Source organism: Microtus pennsylvanicus, chromosome 9 (genome assembly GCF_037038515.1).
Source record: "Microtus pennsylvanicus isolate mMicPen1 chromosome 9, mMicPen1.hap1, whole genome shotgun sequence".
In the NCBI taxonomy this organism is placed as follows: Eukaryota; Metazoa; Chordata; class Mammalia; order Rodentia; family Cricetidae; genus Microtus; species Microtus pennsylvanicus.
The window spans coordinates 65800606-65812297 of record NC_134587.1 but is presented as its reverse complement, the minus strand read 5'-3'; the positions used below and the strand labels follow the sequence as shown (position 1 = coordinate 65812297).

The following is an 11692-nucleotide window of genomic DNA, read 5'->3' as shown; positions in this document are numbered from 1 at the left end:
ATGGAGGCTGCTAAGCTTCTCTCAGAAGTTGAGTCTCGCAGTAAGTCGATATAGCTTACATGTCCTCAACCAAGGCTGTTAGCTCTGGAGTCTATCTGTGATCTTGTCCTCCCACAGATCCTGCCCTGTCATCTCCTGACCAACCAGCCCAGCATCAGGATGAAGTTCAGGTGTCAGCAGAGCTGGCTGCCAGGGGGAAGCACAGTCTGAGGTGGGAGAAATCCCATGGTGTGGGAGATTGGCTCCAGAACATGGGTACCAGCTGCTACCGGAGCTCCACCCTGCAATGTCTGACACACCCCACCTCCTGTCAACTACATGCTGTCCCAGGCTCACTCTTGTAGGAGGAAGCCACTTGTTCTTCCCAGCTGTCTGGCTAGCTTAGACCCAAAATAATCCTACAGAAACCATATTATTTAAATCACTGCTTGGCCCATTATCTCTAGCTTCTTATTCACTAACTCTTACATATTAATTTAACCCATTTCTATTGATCTGTGTATTGCCACATGGCAGTGGCTTACCAGCAAAGTTTGGCATGTCTGACTCTGGCAGCAGCTCCATGGCATCTCTCTAACTCCTCCCTCCTTCTCCTATGCTATAGGTTATCCATTAACCAATAATAGCAACACATAGAAGGACCTCCCACACCACACTCTGAGCTACTATCACCAGGAAGGCTACATGATGTGTGCTATAGAAACTTATGTGATCCAGAGTCTCCTCCACTCCAGGGATGCCATCCAGTCCTCAGAGGAGTTGACTGCTGCCTTCCACAATCATAGGGAGGAAGATGCCCTTGAGTTTCTGATGTTCACCTTGAATGCCATGCATACATCCTATCTGCAATGAAGCAAGCACTTGGGATATACATCTGAGAAGAGCTCCCTGACCTAGCATTCAGTCTGCTCTGCTGTACCCAGAACAGTAATAAAGGAGTTACCCATAGGCAGAAAAACAAAAAACAACAAAGTCTGTATGAACATAGTGGATAAACAAATAACATAGTGAATTGATCTATCCAAGAGCAAGGATAATACTATGGGAAGAAGGTTGTTTACTTTGCTTAGGAAGGGAAAAAAAGAGGAACTAGGCTTCAGTGCTTCACAAGGAGATGAAATCCATATGATTGTGTCAACTTGGTGAGTTAATCTGGCCATCACCTCAAGAAGTAACTCAGGCATGGGCTGATGGCATTACATAAATGCCACTATATCTAACTAGATATTTTTTAAATAATTAAATTTATTGGGCTGGAGAGATGGCTCAGCCGTTAAAGGCTAGGCTCACAACCAAAAATATAAATTTATTTTCACATACTAATCTCAGTTTCCCCTCCCTCCTCTACACCCACTCTCCCTTTTCCTCCAACACATCCCCAATCTGCTCATCAGAGAGGGTAAAGCCTTCTCTGGGATGTCAACTAAATTTGTTCCATCAGTCCATTGAGGCAGGACCAACCCTCCCCCCCTGCTCCTGCCCTGCCTCTTGTGCTGAGACTGAGCAAGGTATCTCTCAATAGAGAATGGGCTCCACAAAATCAGTTCATGTATTAGAGTTAGATCCTGGTCCCACTGCCAGTGGCCACAATTTCCAAAGAAATGAGGAGACTATCAAAATCCCAAATGTTTTAATTGTGGTACAATAGGACATCTGAGAAGAGATTGTAGACAAGGGATTCCTAGGAATAATATCTCCACTGGGAATGGCAAGAATAGGAGGACTCAGCCTTCAGGTATATGTAGGAAGTGTGGCAAAGGCTGACATTGGACCAATAAACGTCGTTCAACAAAAGACAGACAAGACAATCCAATACCATCAGGAAACTCCTTGGGGGGCCTCTTGTAGGCCCCCATGATAAACGTGGTATAATCATTTCCAGTTACTGTGGAAAACAAGTCTCAACAGAAAAATTTAAAAATCCAGTGCCTACTGTAAAAAACCATACTGGTCTGAATGATGGACTAGATCTGGAGGATGAATCAAAAACTCCAGTAGGAAATAGGAAGCATATATTCTGGAAGACTTCTATAAATGATCAAAGACCAAAGCTAAGAGTGTGTATAGATGTCATTGTTATTGAAGACTTGATAGACACAGATGCAGATATAAGTATCATTACTCCAGAATCTTGGCATCCAAATTGACCTCTTCAAGAGGCAGGTGTTCTCCTTGGAATTGAAACCTTATCTCAAGTGAAACAAAGAATGAGATAGGTTGAATATATAGGGTATAGGGCTAGAAGGACATAGAGGAAGGCTCAGGCCATATGTAGCTAATCTTGCAGTAAATTTGTGAGGTCATGACCTATTGCAGCAATGGAATGCTCAGATTAACATTCATGCAGCTCCCCAAAAACTCATGTTTCTGGGGAAGATATTAGAAGATGTTATAGACAAAGGTCACCAGCCATTCAGACTTACAAGAACACAAAGCAATTGACAAACCTTCAGAGGTACTAATGGCCCTACCTTTAAAATGGTTAACTGAGAAACCAGTATGAGTTAAACAGTGGCCTTTAACCGAAGAAAAGCTGCAGGCTTTAGAATAGCTGGTACAAGAGCAACTAGATGCTCACCATATTGAAGAATCTACTAGGCCTTGAATTCTCCTATATTTGTTGTTGAAAAGAAATCCAGAAAATGGAGAATGGTGACAGATCTTAGAGCTATCAAGAAGGTTATTTAACCTATGGGCCCTCCACAATCTGGAATTCCTCTGCCTTCTGTATCAAAAGGATGGCCTCTCCTAGTTAATGATTGAAAGGATTGTTTCTTCACTATACCTTTACAAGAAAAGGCTAGAGAAAAAAATCGCCTTCACAGTTCCTACTTACAATAATTCTCAGCCTACTAGGAGATACCAATGGACCATCCTCTCACAAAAAATGCTCAATGGCCCCACCCTGTGCCAATACTTTGTCAATCAGCCACTGGAAATAATACGTAAGCATTTTCCTAAGTCTATAATCTACTATTACATGGATAACATTTTGTTATGAGATTCAAATTCAGTTACTTTAAAAAAATGTTTGAAGAAGTAAAAGTTTTGCCTAAATGGGAATTAAAAATTGCCCCTAAAAAGATTCAAAGAGGAAATTCTGTTAATTATGTAGGTTACAGAATATGTTTACAGAAAATTAGAACACAAAAGGCACAGATTTGGAGAAACCGATTGCAGACTTTAATGACTTTCAAAGATTGTTAGGAGATATTTCCAGTCTATGATTGGCTGTTGGGATAACAGCTAATCTAATAATCCATTTAAACAAAACCTTAGATGGTGACAAAGACTTAAATAGTCCCAGAGAATTAACAGATGAAGTGGAAAAGGAATTGATGATTGTTGAGGAGAAATTACAGGAGGTACACGTAGATAGGATGAATCCAAATCTTAATTGTATTCTAGTCATATTGTCTTCCAGAATTTCTCCTACAGAAATTTTAATACAGAGGGATGATATTATCTTAAAATAGATCTTTTACCACATAAACCAAGTAAAAAGTTAAAAACTTATGTGGAAAAAGTCTTTGAATTTATTATAAAAGGTAAATTGATACTACCTCAATTAGCAGGTATACAGCCAACAGAGATTATAGTGTTTTTTACTACTAATAAAATAAAAAAGTTATGAAAAGATGATGAACCATGGCAAAAAACTTGTGTTATTTTTTGGGGGAGAAATTTATAGCAATCATCCTAAAAGTGATAGACTTAACCTTATAAAGAGAACTTCTTGGATTCTTCCCCAAACTACGTGACACACCAATATCTGGAGCCTGCTTATTTTATACTGATGCAAATAAATCAGGGAAGGCAGGTTACAAATCAAAAGAATTAAGGAAGGTGGAACTAAGCACTTATAATTCTGTCTAGAAGGCAATATTGTATGCTATTTTTATGGCACTAAGAGATTTTAAAGAACCTCTTAATATAGTTTCCTATTTACAATATGCAAAAAGAGTTGTCCTACATATTAAGACCACTAAATTTATACCAGATAATACAAAATTAACTATGTATCTCAGAGATTTAAAAAAGGAAAAAATCAAATGGGATAATAATTTAGTGAGAACTTCTTCACACTAATAATAATAGTAGGTAGTAGAGTGAATACTTGTGAGTTATTATTATGGATAAATTTACATTAGTATAGTTTTTGTATATTGATAAAGTTCAAATTATACTTGTTTCTGTTTACAATATTTGTGAACCTATGCAAAGTTATTTTGTCAGATTGTATGCATGCACGTTTCTACCTCTGTTTAAGACATTTTGTATATTGATACAGTTTTTAGGATATATTTTCATATTGCATTATATACTATTCTGCCGGGCGGTGGTGGCGCACGCCTTTAATCCCAGTACTTGGGAGGCAGAGGCAGGCGGATCTCTGTGAGTTCGAGACCAGCCTGGTCTACAAGAGCTAGTTCCAGGACAGGCTCCAAAGCTACAGAGAAACCCTGTCTCGAAAAAACAAACAAACAAAAACAAAACAAAGCATTATATACTATTCTTACCTCTGATCAAGATACTTATACATTGTTTTCATTTTGAGTTCATTGTCTTCATTTGCTACACATTTGTTTACAATTTATTTAATATTTTGATATAAAGTCTTAGCCTTTAAGTTATGCAGGTATTACATATTATAGGTCAATAGTTATTCATGTTTTTTATACATATAGTCAGATTAATTAGGATCTTCAGATACATAGAAATTGTATTCTGCCTAGATAGGTAATCTTCAACCACTTCAAGGATCTGCAAAACATAGCATTTAAATAATTAGGGTTCTGTTGACATGAGATATGATTGATCCTGACAGCACTAATCTATTCCCAAGAGAATGTTGAGCACCGAAGACACTCCCCACCCTTCTCTCCCTTCCTTCTACTCCCCTCCCTCTTTCCCTTTCCCACCATGTCCACAGTACCATCCTTGCTCTGCTTGCTTTCCCCTCCCCTACCTTTACCTCTCTCTCCTTGTACCTTTCATGCTACCTCCATCTTGGCAGTCGTCTCTAACTCTAACTACCCCACGCACACCAGCCCAGGTAGAGAACATGCTCAAAGTCAGTGTCTGTCTTAGCATTTCTATTGCTGCAATGAAATACTATGACCCAAATGCAAGTTGGAGAGGAAAGGGTTTATTCAGCTTATGCCTCTACATTGCTGTCCACCATTGAAGAAGTCAGGACAGGAACTCAAACAGGGCAGGATTCTGGAGGCAGGAGCTGACACAGAAGCCTTGGAGAGGAGCTGCTTTCTGGCTTGCTTTCCCTAGCTTATTCAACCTGCTTTTTTAAAAAATAGAACCCAGGGCCAACAGCTCAAGGCTGATACCACCCACTTGGGAGCTGGACCTTCCCCCACTGAGTCACTAATTGAGAAAATGCCCTACAGCGCTAGTATGTTGTTAACCACAGCTGATTCTTCAGCCTTTGCTAACCAGAACCACAGAATCTTTATTCAAAATAACAAAAGGCTTTGAGAGAATCTTTAAACTTTCCTCTGAAACTTCACAAGCCAGGCCTTAGTCTTCTGGGTTGCTCTTAACATTCTTGAGTTTCAAGGTCCTAAAGAACACCCCACTGAGCTCTTAACACTCAATTATTCTTCTAGCCCAAAGTTCCAAAGTTATTCCACAATTATCCCCAAATCATGACCAGGGTTGTCCCAGCAACACCCCAGTATACTGGTACCAGGTTTTCTTAGGGTTTCTTCTATTCCATAACCGAAAAGCAAGTTTGGGAGGGAAGGGCCCAAGAATAAGTATATAAAAATGTAGATTCCAGAAATAGGAATGTAAAAATAAAGAAATATGAAGTTATAAGCCTAGGAGAATGAGGACAGACTGACAGCAGCTTTCTTAGCAGCTTGAGGATTAACTATTCACAGTGGGTTACTCCACTTTACAACCCATAGCTCTATTTACAAGGCCAAAGCATCTCTCCACAAACTGAGAGCTAGCCTACGGATATGAGTCAACTTTTAGAAAATAGTTATATGACCTCTGGGTTAGGCATTATCCCTGCTATGTTAAACTGGCAGCATCAAGCAGACAGCAAGGGCTTCAGTAAGCACCACCTGGAAGTACCAAGGAAGATAATAGGTTAAGTACACACACTAGTTTAACTAAAAAACTGTTAATGGAGGTTGTAAAGTAAGGCAATCTGTATCTGAGTTTTACCTTAAAATTGTAAAAATTTCTTTGTTCAGACCTAATGCTTGGTGCCTACTATAAAAGAGTGGGTTCAGAAACCAACCTCTGCCACAGCCTTACCTCCCCACCCCCAAAAAATCTCTGGCTGTGGTCTCAGCTGATAACTTTTTGTGCCCCGTGGAGATTTTTTAATTTTTTAAATTTTTTTCCTGGATTCTGGTTTCTGGAATGAAGTTTGCGTCTGGTTTATTAGACTTTGGTGGTCTGTCCCTATCTTTGCGCAACCCTCCTGAATCCAACAGGAGGAGTGGGTTTACTCAGCTTACTCTACATTGCTGTTTACCTCTGAAGGACATCAGGACAGGAACTTAAAAGGAGCAGGTTCCTAGAGGTAGGAGCTGAAGCAGAGACCTTGGAGAAGTGCTGCTTTCTGGCTTGCTGTTCCTGGCTTGCTCAGAGGGCTTTCTTATAGAACCCAGGACCACCAGCCCAGGGATGGCACCTCCCACCATGGCCGGGACCCTCCCCCATTGATCAGGAATTGAGAAAATGCCTTACAGCTGGATCTCAGGGAGGCATTTTGTCAACTAAGCTCCTTCCTCTCTGGTGACTCTAGCTTGGGTCAAGGTAACACACAAAATCCACCAGCACTGTCAGGATGGTTCAAAGGATCTTGCCTCAGAAACAAACACAACAGTAGCATTTGCTACCTAAACATTCATCTTATCTTTTTGAAGTGGGAGTCAGCAAGATTTTTGAAGGGAATCAGTACAGTTTATACCACAAAGTAAACTCCAGGGTACCTTAGCCTAGGACTTAGACCTATTTCATGATAAACACTAATTATCTTAGAATTTTTGTTTAAATATTCATTATTCTAATTTTAATCATTTTGTGAAACTTACATTATTACCAGACTTTTTCCACCTTCTTATTTATTACTATTATTATTATTATTATTACTATTGTTGTTGTTGTTTGAGACAGGGTTTCTCTATGTGTAATTCTGGCTGTCCTGAAACTATCTCTGTAGTCCAAATTGGCCTCTAACTCACAGAGATCCATCAGCCTCTGCCTCACTGAAGCTGGGATTAAAGGTATATGCCACCACCACCTGCCTAATTTTGGCCCTTTCTTAGGGAGTAAAACAAAGCAGACAAACAAAGAAACAAACAAAAACCAAACAAAACAACAACAACAAAAAAGGAAAAAACAAAAAAAGAAAAGGAAAGAAACCACACAAGGAAAGTGCCCAGTGCTGGCAAAGGTGGAAGCTCGGGATTCCTCACTAGCTGGATGGCATAGAGGCACCAGTATGCTGGTTTGTAGGCAGGGCCCAGAGGCCACGTTGAGTTATGGGTTGGCACCTTAAACCCTTCAGTAAGGCACCAAGACCCTTCCCCTGCCTGAGATCTCCTCGCCTGAGATGGCCAGGAGCTCCTGCGATCCAGAGGCTGCCTTAATTACAGATTATGTCCCCCTCTTCAGGGTCCTGCATGTGAGAGGTCCCCTAGAGGTCAAAGTTCAGCAGCTCTGTTGAGTGGGGGAGGAGAGGTCTCTCTGAAATACTGCAGGGAGGAGGAGGCGTCAAAAGGAAATGTGGATTTGGAGGAATCTAACCAAATACCTATCTTTCACGGCAGGCCAAAGAAAGGTCAGTGATTGTCCTAGCCTACCAGCCATGGGGGAGACAGTAACATTTGTTTTTCTTCACAGATGTTGTCTGTCTTATCGTTGATTATACCTCCTTTTTGCTTTAAGAAAATTGAAATCCCCTACCCAGGGAATAAGACCAAAAGAAAAAACAAAACAAAACAAAACAAGATTGCCCTAGGCCTGAGTGTGGAAAGGATGAACTTCTCCCAACTCTCTTGATATATTCTTGCCTCACCAAATTCCAAAGATCTAACAGCAACCCTGCATGCATGAATGCCTCTTGTCCACTGCAAAATACTTCCCATCTGGCCAGCACCTAACTAATCTACTGGCTACACCTCTCCTGATTAATAACTCTCTGTCACGGCCATCTCTGTAAATCTGTACATAATTCAAACCAGTCAACCGGCACCTTCCACGAGGACACAGGTTCACCACGCACCCTTTCTCCTCAAAAGCATGACTCTCACAGCCTAGCTCGTTCACTGTGGTGTGCTGAGTTAGCTGTGTGCTTCTGCCTTGTGGTGCGAAGATATTTTACTGTTTGATCTCATACCTCTCTGGTGTGGGGATGTCCCACCGTATAAGACAGGGATCTCTTCCTCAGTAGTGGGGTTACTAGGGAGTGATCAGGATAGAGGGATGCTTGAACCATGAAGCATCTGAGAAGCCTGCTTAGAGCAATTTGTGTGCAGATTGACAGCCATAGAGGCCAGCAGCCTTGCCTGTGCCCGGGAAGCACAGCTGTACTTCTGGGTGATAAGTTTGACCTTGAAAATCTGAGTAAGGAGCAAAGGGCATAGTCTGGAGGTCAAAGGGAGAAGAAATATTTGAGAAACACTCCTGCTCCCAAGAGCAAAATGTTATCTCCAGAGTGTCAAACGTAAGGTTGGTTCTGTGAAATTAGGCTTTCTCTTTTCTGACCTAAGATGTGGACTAGAGGCATGTCTTCCTACCTTAAAGATCCTGGGTAGAGGTGGATCTTCCTGCCTCAAATTAAGGAAAAAAATCTCTTCCAGGTGGCCGCCATGTTTGGATTTTAGATAGTTCCAGATGTAGTTACCTCGACAATCAAGGATAGGGTTGAGGGAAAACAGTAATCTAGGGAACAAGCAAACAAGCTGCAGAAAGGAATGCTACCACAGGGGCATGGCCTCTGCCATCTTGGAAGCTAGTTCAAAACCAGGATCATGTCCATTTGTTGCCCCACCCACCACTGAAGTGAAAGTCTTGGAGTGCACGTCTACAAACCTTTCTGCATTGGCTGTTGTGTAGATTTGTGTTAAAAGGAACACCAGACTTTGAGGTGGGAAGACGGAAGGCTTTAACTTTCATCATGATTCCAGAAGACATACACCTGATGGGTTTTTTTTTTAATTTGCTTTTTTGAGACAGGGTTCCAGCCCTGGCTGCCCTGGAACTCACAGAGATACCCTGCCTCTGCCTCCTGAGTGCTCAGATTAAAGGTGCGAGCCACCAACTCCAGGCTTTGATTGGGATTGTAAGGAGAAAAGACACACCTTTACTCTGGGCCACACCTTCTGTTGGAAGCCTACTTAAGAACCTGGAAGAAGGAAGCTTTTGACTTTTCCTGCTTGCTCCTACCCTGCTAGTAAGCCCATTCATCCTCTGGCATCAGAGACACTTCCTTTGGGATGTCAGCATCTGATGAAGACCAGCAGAGCCAGGTAGACTGCTTAAATGAAGAAGTGAGCTTTTACGAGAGGGAAAGCACCCTGCCTGCTGAAAGGACACCAGCTCCACATGTGGAGAAGGACGCTGGGGACATAGAGTCTGCTAAGCTGTTCTTAGAAGGTGAGTCTCACAGTAAGTCGATATAGCTTACATGTCCTCAACCAAGACTGTTAGCTCTGGAGTCTATCTGTGATCTTGTCCTCCCACAGATCCTGCCCTGTCATCTCCTGACCAACCAGCCCAGCATCAAGATGAAGCTCAGGTGTCAGCAGAGCTGGCTGCCAGGGGGAAGCACAATCTGACGTGGGAGAAGCCTTATGACGTGGGAGCTGGGCTCAAGAACACGGGGAACAGCTGCTACCTGAATGCTGCCCTGCAGTGCCTGACACACACACCACCTCTTGTCAACTGCCTGCTGTCCTGGGAGCACTCTCAGAACCGTTGTCACCAAGGAAGCTGCATGATGTGTGCTATGAAATATCATGTGTCCCGCAGTCTCCTCCGCGCGAGGGGTGCCATGCGGCCTTCAAAGGCGCTGACTGGTGCCTTCCATAAGGACAAGCAGGAGGATGCCCATGAGTTTCTGATGTTCATCTTGAATGCCATGCACACATCCTGTCTCCAAGAAAGCAAGGACTTGAAGTCCACATCTGAGCAGAGCACTCTCATCCGTGAGATATTTGGAGGCTCCTGGAGATCTCAGATCAAGTGTCTCCACTGCCAGAAAACCACAGACATCTTAGAGCCCTTCCTTGACATCACCCTGGATATCAAAGCAGCTCAGAGTGTGGAGCAAGCCTTGGAGGCTTTAGTAAAGGAGGAAAAGCTGTGTGGGGAAAATGCCTATCACTGCAGCCACTGTCAGGAGAAGACGGCAGCTTCCAAGACTCTGACTGTGCAGGATGCCCCAAAGGTTCTCCTGCTGGTGTTGAATCGCTTCTCAGATTTCACAGGTGACAACAAGGCCAGGGAAGTGAGCTACCCTGAGTCCCTTTATTTCCAGCCATACGTATCTCAGTCCAGTGGAGGCCCATTGGTGTATGCCCTGTATGCTGTGCTGGTCCATAATGGTCTGACTTGTCATAGTGGCCATTACTTTTGTTATGTCAAAGCTGGCAATGGCCAATGGTATAAGATGGATGATTGTAGTGTCGACAGATGTGATGTGATTTTGGTCCTGAGGGAGCCTGCCTATGTGCTCTTCTACGTCCAGCAGACTGCTCTCACAAGGAGTGCTGTGGATGCTCCCACGGGCAGAGTAAGCAGGGATCTTTGCCCAGAATCCCAGGTAGGAACATCCGGGCAGAGAATGACCAACAGAGGATCCATCAGAGAAATGACAGAACCACTAGATCTCACAAAGAAAAGAAATACCAACGATTTCTTAGACCAGTGCAATGTGTTTTCTGACTACCCAAGACTGTGGTGAATCTTGGCAAAAATGAATTCACTCTGTCAGCCAATGGAGTTGTGATTCTCCAGTCCATACAGAGAGTGAACTGGGGGAGGCACCATCCCCATCACGACAGGAAGAATCACCCGGTCAACATTCTGCCAGGCTTCTGTCTCATCTGGGGATCACGGACACACTGGGCAGCTCTGTAGTGAGGGTGGGAGACCAAGATCTAAGAAGAAGATAAACTAAGGTAGGAGGCTTCTGGCTGTTTTCTAGGTCTCACTCCACTCCCTGACCCTGGGATCTGTGATCTTGAAGGTAACTTTGGAGAGAGAGATGGGAACCTGTGCTCTAGGCAGGACAGAATTTCTCACCCTGAAGGTTCTCTCCACCTTCCCCTGTGTCCTCCACTGTTGTCCCTGCGACCCTAGGAAAGTCACTTTGGACATGGAAGAGACTGCTCAGAGATCTGGTCTAGTTAACCCTCAGTAGTCTTTTGTATTTGGGAGGTGATGTCTGCAGCGCCCCCTACTGGAGCTCATGGACCCAAAGTAGGGTAGACGCTGCCACCCAAAAGTTTTATATTTAGGATTTCCTCTCAGCCAAGGAGGTGCTGGCCAGACCCACTTTTTAAAGCTAATTCCTTTTTAAAAACCTTTCTCTTGGTTTTACTGAATAGAACACATTGGGGGGATAGTTTTATTCATTGTGCTTGAACTACAGTTCTTTTTACCAAATAAAATCTGTTACTTGACACTCTCTGTCCTTTCTTATTTATTT

General features: G+C 42.9%; 1 protein-coding gene across 1 annotated transcript; it reads left to right on the top strand.

The window, feature by feature from the left end:
* On the top strand, positions 1-10945 carry LOC142857017 (ubiquitin carboxyl-terminal hydrolase 17-like protein B). The gene is made up of 4 exons (XM_075984634.1): positions 1-40; positions 118-211; positions 9461-9636; positions 9726-10945. The coding sequence occupies exons 1-4, from the start codon at positions 1-3 to the stop codon at positions 10943-10945; spliced, it is 1530 nt and encodes a 509-aa protein (XP_075840749.1).
* Positions 10946-11692: the final 747 nt, after the last annotated feature.